The sequence below is a fragment of the Taudactylus pleione genome, unplaced genomic scaffold (assembly GCF_031769625.1).
Source record: "Taudactylus pleione unplaced genomic scaffold, aTauple2 ptg000005l, whole genome shotgun sequence".
NCBI classification, from domain to species: Eukaryota; Metazoa; Chordata; class Amphibia; order Anura; family Myobatrachidae; genus Taudactylus; species Taudactylus pleione.
The window spans coordinates 18,257,769-18,282,130 of NW_028284408.1; the positions used below are offsets into that span (position 1 = coordinate 18,257,769).

Sequence of the window (24,362 nt, forward strand, 5' to 3'; positions counted from 1 at the left end):
CCAGCAGGGATAAGTGGCAGACTTGGGCATATTTTCTTGGGCACCCACTGTTCTGGTCATGCACAGAGTGAATTCATGCAAGATAAGCATAATACTTGGCATCAGCCCCTATGTTTCGATCCCTTGCGTCTCCATTACATTTCTCATCTCTCAAACCGGAACTTTGTTTTTGCATGTAGGTGTAAAATGAGTGACAAGGTCACCGATACCACATTTTGTATTCAACTCCGGGGGGTATATTTACTAAAATGAGAGTTTTTAGAAGTGGAGATGTTGCCCATAGCAACTAATCAGGTTCTATTTAACTAGCACCTTCTAGAAGATAAAAGCTAGACTCTGATTGGTTGCTATGGGCAACATCTCCCCTTCTAAAAACTCTCACTTTAGTAAATTTACCCCTCTGCGTCTACCCAGCTCCTCACTTCAGAACATGCTAAATATTGCACCCTTGCAGACAATGCTACTCTCATGTGTAAGCACGCTGCTGTGACTATTGTCTTTTGGTTGTGGCAGATTGCGTAAAATCAGTGGGTGGAACAGGTCTCTGCTGGTATATGCACAAATCCCCACATTAGCCCTACAGATTCTCGCATTAGCATACGGTATAGGAGGAAACCTGGCTTGTGCGGCTGCCCGCAGCTACAGCCACTTTGTGGAGATCCATGGGCGGTGACGGGGGGTGGGGGTGTATCAGTTGCAGGGACTGCGTTGAAAGACGCAGTTCCACTTACACCAGCAGCTGTATACCGAAGGATATTCTGAGCAACTGTAGGGTTGTTCGAATGTCAGAAGGTGCAACCGATGTCCGATCGAATGTGTGCCTTTGTGTGCACATCGATGGACTCGCGTTGCAGCCAGTGGGCATTGGAATATGATGTCCAATGGGCATTAGCATAAAAACTAAGTAGCGACTGTGACTTTGTTGCAGTTGCTACTGCCTTACCGTCCACTTCTGAATCAGGCCCAGTGTTACTTTCTCTCATGCTATCTCCTTTCTGCACCATCCACTCTCACAGTTCTCCAAGGCTGGACTCTTTCTCTCTGATTGCCTGACCACTTGATTTTTCCCGCTTGCATAAAGGGCAATGCTTTAACTGTGGGTGGGACATGGCAATGTAAGGTCGTGGCCAACTTTGTCCCAATTTTTATTTAAAAATGTTGGTAGTGTTTGGGGCTGTATTTATTGTACTTTCACTAGGCATCATTTATATTAGCACTCAGCTTGTTGATATACAGTATAGCTACAGCTACCTACTTATGTTGTAAACTCATCATGCCACACTTTTTCTTATTGTATTATGAAATGTGAGCTTGCTATTCCCAAATTGTTTTTCATAAATGCTGGAAGACTGAAACTTGCACCAGCCCTATGGCAGGTGCCAGTCGCAGAACTTCCAACAGGGCGCCCGGAGGCATGGTCTCCAGACACAGCCCCCCAGCAACCCCATCACACCACCTTGCAATCACCTGTCATCCCATTCCTGGAGCTTAGAGGTGAAGTTCAAGAGGAGGGGGCAGCGACACAGTCAATGGTGATACATTCTCCCACTGCGGGAGGTACTGATGGGCATGTCGGTTAGTATGGATGGATGGATGACAAAGATGTTGTGGGGAGCCATGCATGCGCAGAAGGAGGAGGTTGTGCCTCTGACAAGCTGCTCCAGGTCTTAGTACCCACTGGCTATGGGAAATAAAAGAGGCAGCATAGAGCACACCCCCAACAGTCGAATGTGGCTGCCTTTCCTTCCTCCCACCTTGAAGCCCCAATGCTGCCATCTCTGTAAAGAACTATTTTCAGTGACATATCCGCAACACGGCTGCAACACTCCTGTGACACTCCTATAAGTTACAACATCTTCGTGCGTCTTTAAAGCCACCCCCCTGTTACCTACCAGTCACCGTCCTGGAACGCCCCTTACATTACTGCTACTGTGCCTCTAAATTTGTTCTGGGTCTCTGTATGAAAAAAATTGGGATGCATGAGGTGAAGCTCAGATGCATGCACAGACAAAAAACATCGCTCCACTTCATCCGACATCACTGCTGAGTCTGACCAAGAATCAGGCCCTCAATAAAAGTGTTTATAATAAATATTAGAGAGTGATCTAGGAGATTTCAGTCCTCAGCCAATTACCATTGATGTGAGCTACTTCATTTAGCGCTGCTTGACTATGGTGCTAACATGAAATTATCTATTAGCACACTGGGGCTAAATAAATTCTCTTAAAATAATGACTTTAAAAAAGAAAAAACCTCATGGAGTTTATTTACTAAGCAGCGGGTTTTCAAAGTGACCGATGACAGTATGTGCGTTTTTGCTTGCAGAATGTACAACAGCAATACTATAAGTGGAAATCACACAGCAGTACGGTACATCCTGTTTCAAAGTCTGCGGGCAAAAACACCAATAGTTGGCAGCTTTGAAAGCTGCTGTTTAGTATATAAACCCTTACATCTATAATCAGGTTTTCATGCTTCTAACAACATATCTAGGCAATTGCTTGTTAAAATTCATAACCATATAATAAGGAATATATTATCTGGTAATAATATTTGTCTACATCTGCCTATTAAATCTTTAGTAAAGGGTAATAATGGGGAGTGATAATAAATGTACTTGCTTCAGCTGCATAAAGGAAACAAGTTTTTCATAACAGTTCACTTGAAACTTTGACATACAAAAATAAATTGAAAGCACTGAATATTATTTAAATCTTTGCTGTAAATAATAAATATTGTGTATATTATACAATGTAAGGCATTTACTTACCCAGTGATACTGTAGGTCTATTTTAGCTTCTGTAAATGTATCCAAACCTCCGATTTCTGTTAACGTGCAGAGGTCGTGTATGTGACAGCCACCGCTCTGCTACATTCTTTTGAGCATAGGGGATGGTTTGTATTCTTCACTAAACACTAGTACTAACATCTCCAGCAAATAAATATAGATACACAAGGCTCGTTATTCGTACAGCCATGGCACCTGTTCTTTCTCTTTCATTCGCTATTGCTGGATTATTCACATTTGTATATGGATAGTGAAGTTGTGCCCTGTATATATAATTTCCTGGAAATGAATTTGAATTTGCTGAATGCTGTCTAATCAGCAGCTGGCTTTGGTGTTCCTTCCTTCTGGAATCACACAGCCCCTCCCTACCAATTATTTGTGTGAGATCTGCTTGTGTGATTCAACACTTACGATCAATTAAACTGTATGTGTCAAAGTTTACCGGTACTTTATAGTGGTACCTTTTGACCAGTGTATTAAAATTATACCCTTATTCCAGCAAAAGCCCTACCCGGGATACTGACCACAGATTGAACACGGGTTGGACCCAGGTTTTACCCCTTTTACGCTGGCGGACGGACCCGGGTTATTCTTGGATCTAGCTGTTCACACCGAACCCAGGTCTTCCGGCGTTACAGTGGACGTTTAGAGATTATGTCATCTCCAGCCAATTGGTTTGTTTGCACTGATATCCGGGTCACTCTACCTGGGTAATTTTTCAGGGACCCTTTTCCACTGAGCCTTGACAGGGATAGACCTGGCAATAACACAGGTTATGGCGAAGTGGAAAAGGGGTATTAGTGATCCCATGGATAGACCAATGAAATGTACATGAATAGCATTAGGGCTCCATACTCAACATAACACTGATCTATGTTTTTCCGCTTGTATAACCTTAGCAATTGCAATTAATAAACACTACATGCTGCCTATTTATGGCTGTAAGTTATGGAATGGGGACAGTGGGGTGATTGTGCAATGTGGCTGACAATAGGGTCTCTGTTCTATGCACCTGTCAATGGGGTCTGTGCAATGTGAGTCAATAAACAAACAAGTAACATTTGCTGTGTTTCTTAATTTGCACTACGGTTAATCCTCTCCTCCATGTTATTAACCAACCTGTACCCAGCAAAAAAATAGGAGATATTTGAGTATGGAGAAAAAAAGTATAACATTTGTATTAGAATTTGAAATGGTGGAAAAATAACACTGCTGGACACCAACCCAGCCATAATCCCAAGTACATGTGGGAGCACCCTTCCATCCCCTGAAGGTTCTACTCCCAATTCATTGGTTTTAATCAGGATCCCCACAAGGGTAGTGTTGCTTCAGTAGCAGTGCAAGGAGGGTTGTCCCCTCAGCCACCAATTCTGTTTGCAGCTGTGACATGTCTCTAATGCCTATACATGTTAGCACAAACAAAAGTTATTTCTTAGAACTTCTGGTCAATGGAAATTTGGAATTTAAAGCATTATACTAATCTTCTAGCTCCCATGCTAAGAAGGAACTAGCAAGAGGAAGGCTGGTTCTGGATCAGGGTAGGTCCTTTTCCATTGTGCTGAGCTATATAACTAGGGTGTAGGCAACATAGTTCTTTCTTCCCTCTAATTACCTGAACTAGCTTGGTGGCCTATCAACTGCGTTTCTCAATCTTCTGGCCAAATGGGTAATTTTCCTTATAATAAGGGTGACAAAAACATCCAATTACAAAAGTATGTCCATGATGCAGTCTTCAAAACCTGATCACTAATGTTGTTATCTACATGCATTCTGGTCTACTCCCCTTGCAAACAAAACAAATATTTCCAAGTTTATCTAAGAAACTTCCAGTCTGCTCAGTTAAATGTGTAGTTCACAGAACACCATCTTGTCTCAGAGTCTTTCTTCTGCGCTTTGTGCAGAAAATGTGCCCAACCCAAACCATCTATTATCTAGTGGACATTGGTATGTGCCACTACAATGCCAACATCTGCTCAGATAATGATGTCCCACAACTCATTTTTTTGGAACTCCTGTCATGGAATAACTGCAGAACAATCCATAATTTTTACAGCAGACAGCTGTCACTTAAATTGCATTTTTTTCTAGTTGTCATTAATCATCTCTGCTTACTGAGGGCTATAGTCACCATCATAACTTAATTTTTACAAAAGTTTAACATTTTCACCTACTTTTGTAGAAATTAAGTATTGGGGCTATTCATCATAAAGGTAATGCAGGATATATCACTGATATCCCCTGCTTACTATTCACTCCTGATCTTGCACAGCGTCCCCATCAGGGCCGACTCCAAGGGTCTGAGCACCCTGTGCCGGCCCGGTACGCTGCGCCCTGCTATCACACGCGGCTTTGTAATTGGGGGCGTGGCCTCATTACCGTAGGCCCCACCCCCTACGTGACGTTATTGGAGGCGTGCCTGCATGGCACGCCTCCAAGTAACGTCAGGCTGGGGGTAAAGCCCAGCCCTCCGTCACTGGCTGGGCTTCCCCCAGCCCTCTCCTGTCTGTGAATGGATGCCTCGCGCATGCGCGCTGCATCCATTCACACTCCGGGGGTCCGGCACCACCACACAGCTGCAGCGGTGGGGGTCACCAACCTCCCGATTTCACCACCCGCGGGCCACTGCGGCCCACGGGTGGAACAGCGGTACAGTACTGTCCGCTGAAATCGGGATGTTGGGGAGGGGTGCGCCCTGTATGGGTGGCGCCCCTGTTCGACCGCACAGGTTGAACACCCCTAGAGCCGGCCCTGGTCCCAATACACTAGTATGGGGATCTAAATTCATCAAGGTCCTAAAATACAACATTTTCGGAACTTGACTGTGGGTACAGTCGGCTCCTTCCACCAGATGACGAAGCTTTGTGTGCTTGCGTGAACCCTAGTTCATGCAGGCGTACTATGATAATTTTCAGTGAACAGATTCGTGGGGAGACGGCTGATTTTTGGGCCTGCTACTCCACGCCGGAGCAATGATGAATTTTTCCGGCGCTCGCAGCGAGTCAGAATGTTAATTATTGAGGGCCCCTAAATATGAAACCTCTTGGAAGTGGTTTATGCTAGTTTTGTTATCATGCTCTTCAAGATCATATCATTTTGGCAAAAAAGGTCACTTAAAAAAGTCCACAAATATGTCCCTGCAATACATTTATATTTGCACATAAGCACCAATTTATCAACCTTATACTATATTTTTGCAGTGGCGTCACTATGTGTGCTGACACCTGGTGCCTATGTGTGCATCATCCATCACCATTGCCCAGTGGCACCAACCGAGGGGGTAACACCAAAATAGCAGAGCAGCTCTGCTGTTTTGGTGCCACCCCCTTGGATTGTGTCATATGGTGCGGCCCGCACCCCCCGGGCCCCTCTAGTGATGCTACTGGATATTTGCAGGACTGTGGGTCCCATTGGAAATACATGTGGTAGAGATAGTAAACAATTTACTTCAAATGTTCTGTCTACTGGAGCTCTAGGTGCACTTTGTTAATTTTTTTTCTTTATAGTGATATATGTAGATACTAAAAGCCTATTTTATGTTTTAAATGAATCATGATAGTAATGTCAAGACACTATTACTTGTCACTTTTTATTCATTTGTATTACATGTGCAGGGCCGGATTAAGCCTTCATGGGGCCCGGGGCACTTAAGAAAGGAGGCCCCGGCTCTTCCCATCTTGTTGACACCGCACCCCTGGCTCCTGTACCACATCTCCTGCACAGAGAAGGAAACACATAATATATCCGCAGACAATAGCCAGGCTTGGGTCCCCTCCCTGTGGGCTGAGGCTGCTGGGAAGGAGCAGCAGTGAGGAGGTTACATCTTTTATTTTTTTATCATCATGCTCTGCCATTGTTATTATTATTGTGGTATCTGCTGCGCTGGCCGTGTCCTGTCACCAATGTCTCCTGCCGGCAACAGCCTTCTCATCGTTTCAGACATTGGGCCTGATTCAGACCCGCTCGCGAGCGCTCGCAAGCGGGTCGATGTTGGCCCAGTGCGCATGCGCACGACGGAGGCGGCTCCGTTGTGCGCATGCGCGAGACCCGGATAGCGACGGGCAAGCCGTCGCTCCGGGTTTCGCTACAAAGGGGGCGTGCTGTCGATGTTGAGTGACAGCACACCCCCTTTGGTGGACGGGCTGGGGGCGTGGCTGCCCAGGTGGAGGCATTCCCATGGGAACGCCTGCCGTCTAAGGCCGGCCCCACTGACATCACAAGTGATATCCGTGGGTGGACTTCTTGCTCTGTAAGAGCAAGAAGTCCACTGGGACTTGCGGCAATGAGACCCTACCACAAGGGTCTCGTCGCAAGTCCGATGGTCGCGATGGTCTTGACCATCGCGACCATCATCCTGGCCGCTCGCACTAGCTGTGGGTGGTCACCCACAGCTATGCGAGCGGCCAGGAGGCCGCTCTAAAAATACAATAGGCGGGTACTGATTCAGAGCGAGCGCTCTGAAAGAGCGTCCGGCTCTGAATCAGGCCCACTGATCGGCACATGTGCAGTACAGATCCTGCGCATGTGCCGATTGACAACCATTGGAGCTGTATGCAAGCCATTGGGTTTGCGTGCAACTCTGAATCAGGCCCAAAATAAGAAAGAGGAAGTAACTGTGCACCTTGGTGAAACCATACTGCACTGCAGGTGGGGTAGATTTAAAATGTGCAGAGAGATTTAGATTTGGGAGGGGTGTGTCCAGACTGAAATCTAAATTGCAGTGTAAAAATAAAGCTTTCCTGAATTTTTGGGCTACATGCAAAAGCAACCAGTATTTGTCCTGCATGCAAACAAAAAATGTATTTGTGCCCCTTGCATTGCAGCATGGTTTGTCCAGGTGCAAAGTTACTTGCTCTATCTCACCCTATTCCCAACTCAGGGCCTGATTCACTACCGATCGCAACTGCAATTGCAATAGTGATTACGCACGCAGTTCAACTGTGATAGTATGCTAATCCATTGTGATCACAATGCCATCGCAGCACTACAAAAGGATGCCCACCTTATCTTACACACAGCCGTAATGTTTAGCATGACTGTGAAAATATTGGTACAATCGAGTACCATCGCAGCCTTACACACACTTACACAAGCTCTGACTTTACTCAGTAATTGCTAACTTCATCGCACACTATGAGGCATCTGGCTGCGTAGGGCATCGAAGTGAATAATTTATGCATGCCCCTGCAACGGCGTTCAAATGCACTGGCACGTCTGCGTTTCTCTGACCACCCACCCGTCACCACCCACAAACGGCACTTCCTCTTAATCACTCTGCGCGGTCACTGCGATCGCAGTCCCAATCGCAGTGGCCGGTTCACGCATGAGCACTGCGATGCATGCGCAGTATGCAACAATCGGCCGATTGCGTGCATATTACCAACTGAGATCCAAGCTGAATAAGGCCCTCAGAATCTGGTCCTCAGTCACACAGATGTACAAATGTCGCACATTAAATTTATCAATGTAATCTAGCAAAGTAGTCACTCCCGACTCTTTTTATGCAAATAAGATGTACATTTTGAGCGAGAAAGACATTTGGCGTGGCTAAGTCGCCCGGCACCTAGCTCGCTGCGAGGGGCTGTTTAGCACAACTGAAGCCACAGTCTATGAGGACACATCTGTCATTGGTCTGGGGGCCTGATGAAGCGACTCACAGTGATTCACATGTACTTAAGCCCTGTCCCTTACTGCTTAATGTCACTATTCAATGTATTGAGCATTGAATAGGGGATTATTGAAACATTGTATCACCACACCTTCCCAAAACATCCCAATTGGATCTCCCCTCTAGAGATTTCCAGAATGTCGGCAAGTATGTCCTGAAGACGCCGCCATCTTGACCAGCATGATATTACAATACTACAAAACCGTTCAGGCCGCATTTTTGCACCTTGCTAATTACTCCTATAGAGATTTGCTATTTCAATTTACTTTTATCTTAAATAAACCATAGTAATTATTAAGAAGTGCAACCTGGAGACATAAATAAGTAAAATAACACAGTATAGCAAAAAAAACAGATCATGTTTAATATTAATTTTGAATCAATTAAGGAAAAATGACAGAAGTACAAATGCTGCTGCTAACGTTGTGATATACATATATAAGTATAAGGAATCCATTATTCCATTTCTAAACCATAAAGAAGCACTTTGTACTTAATAATAAAGAGATGAGTATTCCTTATATTATATAGTTTAGCTATCTTATTATATCACGTTATCCATAACAAGCAATGAACCACATGAGTGTGGAGTGAAGACAATAGATCCTTTCATTGGCAGAAAACTCTTACATACGGAACCGATTGATAAGGCATATCATGTATATCACTGGCTTTTTAAACTTTAAGTCCTCTCCCCATGAGACAGGCAAAGACCGTCATGACCATCTTGGGGTTGACCTCTACCAAGTCTTCTGGCAAAGCATACACTCTTGCACCAATCTTCCTTGCCATTGAAATAGCATATCTGCATTAAAGAGACAAAGACATATTGACTCCAGCTGGGTACTGACACTGGCAGCATATGGTGCATACTTTTATGACTCTTATCTTTTATAATGTTCCGCTGTTATCTTAGTTAACCATATAAGTTGATCAATCACACTACACATTAATCATTACAGCCATAAAAAGTCATATTTACAGCTACCTCTGTTTATTCGCACACATTGCATTCCATGGAGTGTCACCATTGTCATGTATACACTTATTCTGAGCTGCAGTGGACTTTTTATTCTTTTGGGAATAGTGAAAGTTTGCAGTAATTTGCATCATTCCGTGAGACAAACAATTGCACATACTGACTTTTATTATCTCCAAATAAGTGTGTATAATGCTAACTCGTTTTACTGAGAAGTCTGACAGAACTATGGCTACCCATATTCGCCAAAGATAAAATGGTGTCATTTGTAGTAGTATGGTAATTGCAGGAATATTATTTTTAAGGTGCTTATACACAGGGCAATCTGGATGGATCTTTGTCAACTTTCAACATACATTTCCATATATAGACAGACTAGCTAATGTACCCGGTTTCATCCGGGTAGACTTAAATATTTACTGTTTCCATTTCCATCTCATCACTCCAGTAACACATTAATCTTTCACCTCTATAGTAATACATCCCCCCCCTCACTGCTATAGTAAGACATTACTTTCCCTCACCTGTGTACTAACACATTCCACTCCCTCACCTCTGTAGTAGCACGTTTCCCTTTCTCACCTGTGTTGTAACACAATCATCATTCCCCTCCCTTACCTGTGTAGAAAATGAAATACAATCCCTCCCTCACACCTGTAGTAACTCAATAATCTCACTCGCTCCTGTAGTAACTTTTTCCCTCTCCCTCACCTCTGTAGCAACACATTCTCCTTCGTCGTCCATGTAGTAACACATTTGACATTCCCCTCCCTCACCTGTCTAGTAACACATTCCTTCCCTCACACCTGTACTAACACATGACCCTCCCTCACCTGTGGCCTAAGAGCTATTGAGGAATCTGTGAAAACACATTTTACCCCTTTGCAGTGATGTCGGCCTCATAAGCCATGTCAGGATCATACAGCTAGTGGAGGTTTCAAAGGTGGGGCAATATTCAAACATGGGAACCACACCAACTGTCAGTGATGTTTGGCAGCAGTTGGGGTGACAGTTGATGTGGCTCCCCTATGTCACAGTCAAAGGGACTTGAGGCTGTGTTCCCGGGCTGGGTCTTGGATCTGTTTTGTTAGACTCAGATGCACTCTGGAGGAGACTGGCTTTGATGAAGTTCCTGCGCATGAAGGGATATATTGGCAGAAGATGCCTGCGGATGGATACTGAGGGACGGCTGGTTCTCCAGTTAGGACCAGGAGGTAACTGGACTCCAGGTGAATGGAGGAAGGCTGATTCTCCGGTTAGGACCGGGAGGTAACTGGACTCCAGGTGAATGGAGGACAGTGATTCTCCGGTTAGGACCAGGAGGTAACTCTCAGTGGAAGCAAACTGAGGGAACAGTAATACACTAAAGAAGCACAGTATGGATGAATACAGCAAGCTATGAGTCCTGTTGCACTGGCAACTAGCTACTGCAGCAGGTATAGTTTTATAGAGGTTGCAGGCAGCTGATTGCTGGAGGTGGAGTCACGTGGGCAAATCCAACATGGCCGCGCCCAAGGACCGGAGAGCGGCAGCCCAACCATCCCGGAGCCGAGTGCGGGTGTCTTCGTACAGGAGAGAAGACGCTGACAGCCAGCCAGAGAGGACGAAGCCGCTGCAGCACCATGTGAGTGCCGGAGATGCCGCGGGTGAGTGCCCGCAAAGGTAAGTAGGGGGTTTCTGGTTCTGGGGTCTCTGTGGGGCCTTGTGACACCCTATTTGAATATTGAACAGTGCTGCAGCCATAATGAGACAGGCAGGCAGGACATTGCACAGAGGGAGGGGACATCTTAGCCCTTTTCATCCCCATTAGGAGTCGAATTTTGAAATATTCCTGCTTGGTGGGTGCCTACATCATGGAGGGCATATAATCCCTGATTTTCATGTTTCTAGGTCCAGGGGTTTGGGCTGGGCATTGATCAGTCAGTCAGTTAGGACATTTGATATAAATTTATATATAGATCACTGCCAGATTTGACAATACATGTACATACTAAATTATAGTCAATAGTGCAGCACCTCATTGCGTACAGTATGTGGTCAGATGTGGTCACTCGTACCAGCAAAATTGCCATCCATAACAGTAGACTTCTGAATGGTCCCTATCAGATATTGATCGGAATAATCAATCTCTTGTGACCCATACACAGTGCAATTTGTAGACATGTTTAATAATTGTACTGTGCATGTGCACGATAAATCCTGTCCTTAGTGGCACTTTAGTTGTGAGTGTAACATTTCTTGTCACAGCTTAAACCTGTTTGTGTAAATGACTGAAAAATGTAGTGTACAAATTTCATGTTATACATACTTGGCATTATTGAGTTTCTCTCCATCATCTAGGTCTTCTGTTTTCAAAAGATCATATTTAATTGAGCCAGGTTGAATTGCATCTATTAGATCCAGTACAGGCATACTGGTGCTTATTTTACCATCCTTTGAAGTAGACAAAATTTTGTATATATGTAATTTGCACATTATTGTATTCAAGCAAATAGAAGCAGCACAATGCGATGAATATGTTTAATATAAGTCTAAAATAAAATATTTGGAAAAATATACTGTAGACCAAAGACTAAAGTTAGGTTCAAGCTTTATTTTTTATTTCTAAAGCTGGGACCTTATATGTCCTATGTGTCTTTGCTAAGAGACTCAAGTGGCAAAGAGCCATTGTTCCAGTGAGCCAAAAGAGGGTATTCCCATTCAAATCTTTTTCATATCTGGCAATCAGGAAATCCCAAAAATTGTGGGACCATATTTGGACCCACAGGAAGAATATTTTTAAAGGGCAGTCTCAGTACACATAAATAGCTTTTTATTATCTAAATGATATACCATTATTTTCATTTGCAGAATTGACAACATTATTTCTCATTCTAAACTCCCATACCACAAAAATTAATGGATTTGTCCAAGGACAGTGGGCTTGATTCAGCAAAGCATGCTATTGCCGTCACTGCTGCAATTTTGTACGCGGAGAATATGGAAAAATATGCTAATGTCGCAGATGGCGGCATTTGTATTGAGACGCCCACAGGCACCATAACAAATCCAAGCAACTCCATACTAATACGCAGCCATATATGCAAATCCTGTGATAATCGGCCTCCTAAGTAACCCTGTGTTCATGCAGAATAACTGTTTGAACTGAGATTCCGGAGCCATCTTTTGTGCGTATGAGATTGCAGATGCAAGCAGCAACACTGCCCCGAAAATGGTCACGACACGCCTGTTTTTTTGGCGGCACACCCCGTTACCTTGACCAAACGGACCCTAACTGTCAATCATTCTGCGAATAAAAAGTTGTTGCTTATGACTACAGTAATAGACTTTGACACATGCGCAGTTTACCGATAATCCTCCACTGCACAAACATAGTCATAGCGCACTTCTCTAAATCAGGCCCAGTGTCCGCAGGGATTAGTCTCTGATATTTGCCGTTACATCGCTTTCTTCTTAATGATTATTATTTGTAGCTTTGTGCATGTTATTGCTAGCTCTGTGTCTGTTATTAGTTATTTTTTTTTATACCATACAATACTAGATCCTGCTTAAAAGACAATTACAATCATTCTTTATTGTAAAATATATATATATATATTTTAAGTATATTTCACATTATGTGTATAAAATGTAGAGATGAGACAGAGCCTCTATTGGTTATAATAGGGCTGATGATCACACAAGTCCAGATGAATTTGGCATTTGTTACTTGGTTGCGTAGAAAAGTGTATGTCAATAATTTATCTGGTGGAAGTTTTACCTTGAAACTACTGATGGATGAGGACTTTCCAGCCTCTTTGAGTGTTTCATTCACCCAGTTGACAATTGTGTCATCATTAACCTTCTGTCCTCCTCCAATGTCCTCCAAGATATTCAGTGTGTACCTGGAATAGAAGGCAGTGTTATATACATATTAAACTGATAACATAATAATGAACATAATAATGCTGCAGTACCAGCATTTGTGTCACGGCACTCCTGGGCCAAATTTTCTTTTGAGTAAAGGTGGGTACACACTGCACAGATATATCTGCAGATGATGATCGGTCATACACACTGAACAACTATCATCTGCTTCTGGCTGTGGGTCCCGCTGACCGGGGGTCATGTCCCACCCCCTTCTCTGCGGCCTCTGCTGCATGTGTACGGGCGGTCGAAAGACCACTTATACACACTGGCCGATGGACATATTTATCTGCAATGTCTTTCACAGACATATCGCTGGTACACTCTGGCCAACGGGCACCAGATATATTGGCCGATCAATTGATAGGCCAATATATATGTCAGTTTAATTCAGAAACAATGTTTACATTGAGTTAACTGTGTTTATCTGTCATCCTTAGGGTCAGTTATGTGGTGCTGGACAGGGCTGTGCTTCTGATTGCCACATATGCTATGATTGGCAGCCACCATCACTGGTTTTGCCTATCACCTTGACCATAAATAATTTGATTTTAACCTGAACCACCAACCCAGGCTCCTCTGCAAGTGCCCCGCGGCACCCAGTTTGGGAACCACTGGTATATACTCTTGACTACTTTAAAAAGTTATTTTTTTCATGGGCGTAACCATTTCTCACTCCAGCTATTTACTTCACAGAGTTGTCTACAAGATACTCTCCTCATGCTCTGTAGACATCATGGGGATCATGTAGATTTGTAAACATGTGCTCTCAGGCGCATATAAACTGCAATATTGTACAGTACAATGCACCTGCATGCATTCAGGCTTACTGTCATGTGACTGCACCTGTGTGCAAGTGTAGAGACAGGACATGGGAGGGGAGGGGTGGTCTAATGTATGCAGAAAAGGGTTGATGCATATTCCAGCTGATGATGATCATGACAATTTCTAGACCAAACCAAGTCGTACCTTGGGCGCTTTCTTGTGTTGGGTGTGGTGTGGGGTAATCAAAGTGTTCATCATTATTAGTCACCTCTTTTATCAGCTTCCTCCCTCCCTCCCTCCCTCACTGTGTATGCCCAGACCATTACATCACACACTCTACCATTATACCTTCTCATTAATTGCCACATCAAAGCAAGTGTGAGAGTCCGATTCCCCTCATGCAAGTCCTGCCCAGCAATGCCAACTAGAGAAAACTTGGCTTTATTCTTTCCTAGATCCACAGCATAGTTACAGTTTTCAAGCTATAAAATATAGAAAATATTAAACTTTTTTAGTAACCAAAATATAAAGAAGCAATTCCATATAGAAGGTTTGTCTTTCTGTCAACAACAAGTTAGGAACCTTTGTAAGCATGAATCCGATAGTCATTGTCCTGAGCTAACCTCCTACAGATCATTCTTTTCTTTTCAATATATTTCTTGGGGGGTACATACAGTATTGGCTGCCAAAGGAACACGGCTCTCGATGTGTGGGAGAAGGAGGGGAAGAATGTCATATAGCACACAGCAGACCCAAAGCTCATAGGGGGTGATTAAATTAGGTAATGTGTCTCCATGGGATATTAGTGGTACTAAACATGAGTTCTGTTATAGTGATTGTCATTATGATATTTGCTCTACATTTAGTAATAGTCAAAATGTTGCTCAATATAAACTAAATGTGCTATACTGGTCATAGATACTCATTCAATAAGTGGCAGGGGTAGCAAGCAGTAAGGGGAGAGAAACCACAGAAAGGCTTCGGAAGACCACAACTAGTCTGTAATCAACTAAATCTCAATCTAGAGTGCTATAGTTTATATTTACAAAGGTGGAACGAGGAATATTTGGAAATTAAGAGCAAAATTATATTTTGACAAGCCATTTTTAAATAAATTGTCCTTTTAAATGTAATTAAGTAACAAAATGTATAAGGACATACAAAATCACAAACTGTGCACTGTTACATAATATTTTGTACCTTTAAAATGTATCTTTTTAAATAACTTTTATGAACAAGTAATAAATGATTCCTGGAACTATTGGGCAAATATTGTGACTCATCCCGCAGAACGAAAGTACATGTGATTCTCCTATGTCTAAAACGAATAAATAGTATTAAATATGCTGAATTATTCTAAAGAACTCTATTCTTTAGATGTCAAATTTTTTACATCTTCCTATAATGCAACAAAAATAAAGGTATGAACTTTCTATAGCAGCATGTATACGTACAGTTACGGTATGTGTAGTATATGTGAACAGGTACCTTTTTCATTTTTTCTGCCAATTTAGGGTAGGGTGGTTTGTTTACTCTTGTCCAATCCACAGGAACTTTTATCTTCTCGTACAGCTGAAATATGACTAGTGCATCATCAAGATCACTGAAATCAGAGGAATGAACATTATTAGTCAAGATCAAGTAAGCATCATTTCATTAACCATGTTAATAATGAAAACTTGAACAGATTCCTTAAGAAAGATCCATACCTTTTTGGTCCTCACATTTGTTTTTATTATTGCTATAAATAAATGTCAGTGGCTTAACTAGGGTATTTGGTGCACAAGCTTTAATCCTGCCCTGGTGCCCTCAGTAGTAGTGCCCTTTTATGCAGTGCCCTTTTTGCTGTACCCCCAGTAATGCCCAATATACAGTGCCCCCAGTGGTGCCCTTTATATACAGTGCCCCCAGTAGTAGTGCCCCTTATATACAGTGCCACTTATACAGTGCCCCCCATTAGTAGTGGCCCTTACTCAGAAAACACACAGACACACAATACAAAATTATACTTACCCAAATCCCTGCACCCGCCACCATCTGCTCCTTCCATCCCGCTCGGCACTATGGAAGAGACGTCATGACATCTCTCCCTTCACCCACTGCGGGAGACGGAAGGCGGAGTTCATGAGTGAGCCCCAGCCCCGCACCAGCCCTGGTGCAGCAGCCAATAAGAGTCTGTCTGACTCTTATTGGCTCCTAAAACAAACACACCACCGCCGGGTAGTACACTCACTGTCAGTGAATCTACTACCCAGCGGCGGTGTGTTTGTTTTACTGTACAGTGCCGCTGTCTGACCCAGCGGTGGGGGGGGGTGCCGCCGGCACCCCCCTCGCTGCCATGCACCCAGGGCACTTGCACTGCTCAACCATCCCTAGATACACCACTGGTTTGTAGTCATACTGTGACTTATGCTGCTCTTCTTGTTCATGTTGCTTCAGTACTGACTCCATCACAGCTGAAATAGTTATTACTCACGTAGGTGGCCATATTGTCATGTGCTCATGCCAAGTCGGCAGATCACTTTCAGAATACACAGAATCCTCTCCCATATGCCCAATAATGATATCAGCAACTTCAAGCATATTCATCTATTTAGCAATATCAGGTCAATTGGCAAATATTGCTGCAGTTGTGGCCAGCTATATGGTATGTACTTTATTTGGCTAGTAGAGTGCTTTACCCTAAACTGCATGTGCGACACCCTTGCCACCAGTACTAATGATACGGATTATTTATCGTGGACAAGCCGTGGATGCAGTTTGATGCATTTCTGGCTTATTTGAAGTCAGTGATGTAAATATTGACAATTACTCAATTATTCAATTACTCAATTACTCTATTTTGTGGTCTGCTAAAGCTATATTCACCTTTCAGTAAGCAGAGCACTGTACAATGCTCTAAGCTGCCTGTGCAGTCACCAGAGGAGTGTCTGCTATCTGCTATAAGGTGATGTGAGCATCCATCACAGGCATATGAGGCAGACATGTAATAAAGTCTATTTATTTTTTGAGGCAGGCTGCATCCATGGAAGCCGGCCTCCAACCAAACTTTAAGCCCATTTCACAGCTCTCCTATTCCAGTAATGGTTAGTGAATGTTGGGACCACTTCCTCCAGCATTAGTATAGGAGGAGTTCATCGATGACAATGGGAATAAGGTACTGGTTAGAGAACACATTCGTGGTCCCAGGCAGCATTTAGCAGTTGTAGTGATCATTACAGAATTGGAAGCTTCTAAACTACACATTCAATAAAATTTGGTATTATTGATCATTTGATTCCCATCCATTAAACAATATGCAGAGAAGCGATTAATAAAAAGACAAAACACACACATATATATAATTATATATGGCTACATTTACTGATATGGTTTTAATGCAGCCTACAAACCAGTGTTATCTTTATCTCTCAGAGCTCCATGAGCACTGTGAACAAAACTTACACACAGCGATACTTGCATTAAAGACTTTGCTTGTCCAGAAACAGGCATTTATCAAGGAAGGACATAAATGGCAGAATGCCTGGAGTGGAGGATGTGCTCCAATAGCACCTTTACAAGATAAAGTCATAGTTGCCCCAGGATTAAGATTCCCAATAAGTGCTCCATATGCAGTCATATGCCTTCCTTCCTCACATGGAGTTGCGAATGGCATAATCAGGTCTTGGTCACCTCTAGTTTTTATACATAAGTCTTGTCGACATTCATAATATCAACAAGCAGTATGTGGACCCTGGCACTGAGGTGGTGTGAGAAGTTACTTACAGCATTTCATAGGCGCCGGCAGTACAGATGTAACATGATTACTAATTGTCATGTTTACGATGTACTGCCAGCGCTTGTAAGATGCTTTAAGTAGAAGCTTTTCACACTTGTCGATCTCCCAGTGTCGGCATTCTGGGGTCGACATAGGTCTTATAGACATTACCTTAACAAGACCACTACATACCCTTTTTATGCCCAATTTCTCCATGTCCCACAGAGTAGACCTAAAACAATTGGCAAATATCATAACGCTGGTAGTACCTGTCTAAGAACCGCCATATCACTACCTGCCTATGTAAACACCCTTTTCCATGTAAATAATATGAATTCCCTCTTTCCATCTACATTTTAGTGCATATGTTATAAATGTTTTACATTTTTACAATTCATATTCCATAACAATTGCTTCCATTTTCAAGAATGGATTAATGCATAATTTTCAATATATACATTTATAAATATGTATACCATAATATTTTGGGAGAAATGACCATCCCTATAATTCTTACCTGTACAGATGATTTACACGTGGGTTAACACCCAGAGAGTTCATCCAGTTCCTGAATGTTCTCTCCTCTCTTGTTTCACCTTAACAATTGTATTAGTAGAAGTTTATAATGCAGATAGTAAATAGGAGTTCAGATCATATATAATATGTAATATTTGTAAAAAGAGGAGAAAGCATTACAGAAAATGTCCATGAGCAGAACATCACTAACACTGCATCTAACAGGTATATAAGGGCACTCACTTATAACAACAAATTGATCTACAATATAACTGATTAGCAATACAGGGCCTGATTCTGAGCTGCACACTATTGTACAGCAGCTGCGTCTTTGTATGAAGCGGCTGTGCACTAATATGTTAATGCTGCAAGAGGCATCTTGTGTATATAGACGTCTGCTGCCAGCTTCTTTGACCCTCTGCTGCGCCTGAAGATGCAGCATTGGATCACTCTGTGTGTTCATTGGTCATCTGAGTAGCATTCAGGTTACTCTGGATGTCCGGTGTTTACATGCAGCTGAAGCCAGTGTAGCTATGTACAAGGACGCAGCCACTGGCTTCAGCACACACAGAAAATGGGGCCGACACGCCCTCTTTTCTGGGACGCTGCCTGATGCCGCCCCTACTCTGCCCCAAATGGGTGCAGCCTGTCAATCAAGCTGCGGTGCCTGGGCACTGCGATCACGCTTGCAGAAGGAGATCTGCACATGTGCAGTACAGTACACATCCTGCGCACACGCAGGTCTTCAAACATCGGAATTGTAAGTTATATCCTAGGATCCTATGCAGGGCCGTAGCTAGGGTAGTGCAGCCGGTGCCATCGCACAGGGCACCACAGGGCAGGGGGCGCTGTTTGGGCCTGTCAAATTTCTGTTTATTATCATTCTTGCTTGTAGCATCCTCTTATTTCATCCCCAGCATCTCCTGGCCTCCCATATCTCTTCCCTGGCCCTTCCCCATGAAGCCATGACCCTTTTTTGGGTGCATTATGTCCCTTTGAAAAATGAGGGGGTGCCAATGCTCTTTCTGGCACAGGGCACCAAAAAGTCTAGTTACGGCTCTGCTCCTATGTATAATAAATAATGATCATAGATAGATCATATAGGTTTACCTTCAATTGAGCTCCAGTCAATGTCCTGATTTTCTGGCTTTTGTAGGGCTGGGTATTTGTTAAACAGGTTGGCAATGAAGGCCAGGTTAAGCTTTGGATTTCCTCGTACAACATCCGTGGCTGTAACAAACTGGCGGCAGCCCAGCCGATCTGCCTGCACCAACACACACTCTGCTCTCTTCAGGTCTTCTTTCTCCTGTGACCAGGAAACATGGATGTAAGGCAGAGTATATAAGTTACAAATATAAAAAGATGAGTGTGAAAAATGAATTGTGCATTTTGTGGGAATTTTCCTGCTTTAAAAAAAAGCATTACCATTGGTGGGTTATGTCTCATTGAATGTTTTTGCACCTTAAAACTAGAGATGAGCGGTTCGGTTTTGACTCAGATCTTCCCGCCAAGTTCTGATCTCAGAATGAGAACAAAAGAACAAAATGCCATCTTTGTCCGTGAAAGATGATATTTTACCTTGTTCAGGGATCCGAATTTGGCGGCAAGATCTGAGCCAAAACCGAACTGATCATCTCTAAAATTAATTTATTTTTAAATAATTGGCGCTGTGCTTTTCACAATTAGGTTATTTGAGGACAGCACAGTTTCACAAGGACAGCGCTGCTTCTCAGCTGTGTGCTGGGCTGCTGTGAGGGAGGGGGGCGGCGTCGGACCCGGGCCCCTCAGGAAGCCCAGGTAATTTGTACCCGCCCCCCCTCTCGGCGCCCCTGGACCTCGCTGGGGAGGTAAGTCATGTTGAATACAAGTGGCATATTCATTAATATCACTACCATATTAAACTTTCTTAAATGCGGCCCACATTGTGGAGTACAGAAGTTATGTTTGGCTGGGTCACTTTTTGACTGTTTAGATCATTTTAAGAGCTGACAGTTTACCCTGAGTCCAGTCATATCAATGACCACAGCAGGAATACCCTCTTCATCTCCTTTTGGAGCAACTTGTTCAAGTAAATTGTAATAGGCTTTGGAATCCTGTGGTAGAAAGAAACAAATGAAGACAATCATTGAATATAATCTATGAAAACAAATTAAAACAACAGACAGATTCAATGTAGTTGTCCAATATGTAAATTGAGTTTGATGTCCATGCACAGGATGATGTCTGTTGTGCACGTATACTAATGACATTGTCAGTGCTGCTGTCGTGCCTAATGGCCATGTTAATTTTCTATGTTATTAGCTCACCCTAGATTAAATTAAAAAGCTATTTTTTAATCAATTTCTATTTGTTAATCTACAGCTAGCGGTTATTGTTAATATGGAAAAAGGCTAATTAGAAACATCAGGAGGATGGAAAATGCATTTGTCACTGCACTTAGGAGTCATACATTTGTCATTTCAGAAAATTAAATATTTGCATTGCAGTAAGATAAATATTTTAACCCCGTCTAACGTCTTCTTCTTGAATAAATCCATTTATTATGACCTTCCTCTCTCATTTGTCTTAATCCATCTTTATCACCCATATAAAGGGATTGCATATACTAGCAACTTTATCAATTAGATCACAAATAATGTCTACACATACTGTAGATGATAATTAGAGTATAAACTGTCATATGATGGCATGATTCATCCGATGACGTAATCATTATAATAATCATTATTTATGTGCTTGCAACTGTTGTGGTTCTAGGAAAAGTTTTTTGTCAAATTCTGAAATAAGTGACTTTCACAGAGTAATTAAATGATAAGAAATATTGTATGCCCATTCAAGCTTAATTATTGTATTGTGCAAATTTGGACATTTCCAAACACGAAAGATAAAGTATATTTGCAAAATTATTTATATATACCTTGTATTCAAAAAGTATTTAGTGCTTATCTATTTGTCACATTTACTGAATCTTATGGTTTGGAATTTTGCATTTTAGAATGAGGATGAGTCACCTATTCATTCTCCCCTCAACCCACCAAGACAAAGAGCAATAAACGTAAGTTTCAAAGTAATCAGAATAAAAAACTGAAATATAATGTAGTAAGTGTTAATCACCCTTAGACAATATTTAGGGGCAAATTCAAGTGCAAAGTCCCATAGGAGCCTCACACTATATGCTCCTGTCCTGTGCACACTTCTGGGTATTACAGTACAGCAGGGCCGTAACTAGGGTAGTGCGACCAGTGCCATGGCACAGGCCACCACAGGGCAGGGGGCGCTGTTTGGGCCTGTCAATTTTCCTGTTTATTATCTTTCTCACTTGTAGCTTCCTCTTCTTTTATCCCCAGCATCTCCTGGCCTCCCCTATCTCTTCCCTGGCCCCCCCTATCTCTTCCCTGGCCCTTCCCCATGAGGACATGGCCCTTTTTCGGGTGTACTATTTTATGTCCCTATTTGAAAAATGGGGAAAGGGGGTGCCAATGCTCTCAGGGCACAGGGCACCAAAAAGTATAGTTACAGCTCTGCAGTACAGAAGACACTGCACACTAAGCAATGCCTTGTACCTGTAATATTATGTGGAGATGCATCATGTGAGGCTCCTATGGAAGCTTGCACTTAACCTCACTAGTGCAATCTATAGTGTAGCTATTACAGCAAGACGTATTAATTAATAAGTCTAACTTTTGAACACTGACATGGAGCAATACTTGTCCATTCCTCCTTGCAAACTTGCTGAAGCTGGGTCAGGTTAGTTAGGGAGCGCTGATGGACAGAAAGTTTGGTGCATTATAAAAGATTTATTTTTCTCATTTTTAGTCTCTCCAGCGCTGTCCTTCAAATGTGTTTAGGATCATTGCCCTGATAAAATGCAACCTTCCTCCCCAGTTCCAGTGTGTTTGGCAGAGAATAGAAGGTTTGTCTAGGATGTGTGTATGCACCATTCATCTACTTATTGATCCTGAAAATATTGTCAGACCCTGATGCTGAAAAGCATCCCATAATATGATGCTGCCACCCTCATACTTGACAGTGGGGATGGTGTTAACCAGCAACTGTGTAGAGTTTGACTTGTTCCATACACAACATCACTCACCATTCATACAATAAAGTTCCACATCCTTTTTCTCATGCCACAAGACTTTCTGCGATATATCTGCAGTATCGTCATTATGGCGAATATAAAACTCCTTGCTGGAAAGTATACAGGTTTTCTTTCAGCCAGTGCTACTTCCTTGATTAATGTTTTATGTTTCCTTACAGCCAATGACTTCTGCTGTGTGATCAATGCCACAGTTCCCCTTCTGTACATTGGACAGTATTGATCTCTGGGGGATGTTCACAACTCTAACTTGTTTTTCTGTTCTTAAGGTGCCCACACACATAGCGATTTTTCATCCAATTTGGCCGATTTCGACGAATCGTCAGGACAAATCGTGAAAAATATGTTGAAATCGTGAAGTTTTACTCCTGATCACGATGCAGATGCGCGTCCCCGCTGGTCGCACATCGCAGCTGCAGATCTGCCGTGCAGTAGGGCAGATCTGACAATCTAGGACACGATGCAGTGTGAAGGTCTGACTGCAGGAGGGATCGTATGAAGATTGGACACCAAATTGCGTGCAGATCGTGTGGAGATCGTGTGCTGAGCTGCCGGGGAGAGTTTCAAGGGAAATCGTAGGCATCGGCTCATCGTGTGCACATCGGTATGTGTGTGGGCACCTTTAATGTTCTTTATTATTATTATTATTAATAATAATAATAATAATAATAATAAAATGCCTCTACCATGCTGTAGCAGTCAATGAAGACATTTGTCAAATTTGGAATTACAGTTACATTGGCGTATGAATATAATTTGTTTCCCAAAAATGAATTATTTCCAGTTATTATTTCAGAACTTCTTGGCAAGTTTTGGAATATTTATTTTGATTTCACATGACTTTTGATACATTGAGAAAAAAAATCCTACTTCAATCTATTTCAAATTAAAAATTTGTACTACAAAATTGTGAAAAACTTGTAGATGCATCATTCAAAAATATATCTTAAACAGGTCACAGTAGCACTATTGTAACCTAGTCTTAATGTGTAGTCAGAAAACTAGTCTTAATGTGTAGTCAGAGTACACGATATTAGCTGGTCTGCTACTGATGGTGGGGAGTAGCATAGTGGTTACATATGATTTCTGTGGCCTTTATCCTGTCAATGTATTTTTACTCTATAGAAAACAAACATTGCCTGCTCTATTATGGCTTCTCTTTTTTTAGAATAGCTTGTCCTATACGTACATACTGTATGGGGGAATAGTGATGTCTCCCCTGTAAAACAAGCTGTGTTTAGAGAGTAGTGATTGTGATAATGTGCCATATTAGAATGCATAGCCTGATATTGCTTCTGCATTTTGGAAGAAAAGCAGCAGATACTTGCTATTATCTCATATCACTAAGGTACTGTATACTGTGGAGCTCTTCAGCTATAAGCCTAATGAATATTACATGTGGGATTTTCACTGACCAGATGAAAAAGCAGCACAAATATGACTCCATTAAACTTAATGTTAAACACTGTAACCTGTCCCATGGCATTTAAAACGTTATCAACATATCAAAGCAGCATTTTCACTTAAAAATCGCTGAGAAATACTCATGAGAAGAAAAAATACACTGATTCTGGAATATAGGACCAGCATGTAGTGAAGATAAAACACATATATCTGGATGGATGGATGGTTAGATAGTATACAGTTACAACAAACCTTTATATCTGAGCTGAAATTATTAATTTTGTTGCATCCAGCATTCTCCAAGTGGTAATTAGCCCATCTCAGGAGCAGCTCTTCTGGAGAAAGTTTCATGAGATCCTCCAGGCTTTCTCCGTCCCGTAACAGGGCAATCAAAGCTGTATAGAAGAACACAGAATGTTACAGTAAATCTTAATAGTGGTACAAAGCCTGTTTTTACAAGAGCATTTGCACTATTTACAGTCA

At 42.4% G+C, this 24,362-nt stretch overlaps 1 protein-coding gene across 1 annotated transcript in view; it reads right to left on the reverse strand.

The window, feature by feature from the left end:
* Nucleotides 1-8,819: 8,819 nt before the first annotated feature.
* Nucleotides 8,820-24,362, reverse strand: part of LCP1 (lymphocyte cytosolic protein 1) — a 58,941-nt gene continuing 43,398 nt past the window's right edge. Inside the window, exons 8-16 of the mRNA XM_088477660.1 lie at nt 24,132-24,274; nt 20,374-20,469; nt 19,487-19,682; nt 18,378-18,456; nt 15,592-15,706; nt 14,452-14,585; nt 13,193-13,316; nt 11,741-11,865; nt 8,820-9,258 (exon numbers count right to left, since the gene is read on the reverse strand). Coding sequence (XP_088333786.1) covers nt 9,129-9,258; nt 11,741-11,865; nt 13,193-13,316; nt 14,452-14,585; nt 15,592-15,706; nt 18,378-18,456; nt 19,487-19,682; nt 20,374-20,469; nt 24,132-24,274 — 1,142 coding nt within the window. The 3' untranslated portion in view covers nt 8,820-9,128. The remainder of the gene's footprint in view (nt 9,259-11,740; nt 11,866-13,192; nt 13,317-14,451; nt 14,586-15,591; nt 15,707-18,377; nt 18,457-19,486; nt 19,683-20,373; nt 20,470-24,131; nt 24,275-24,362) is intronic.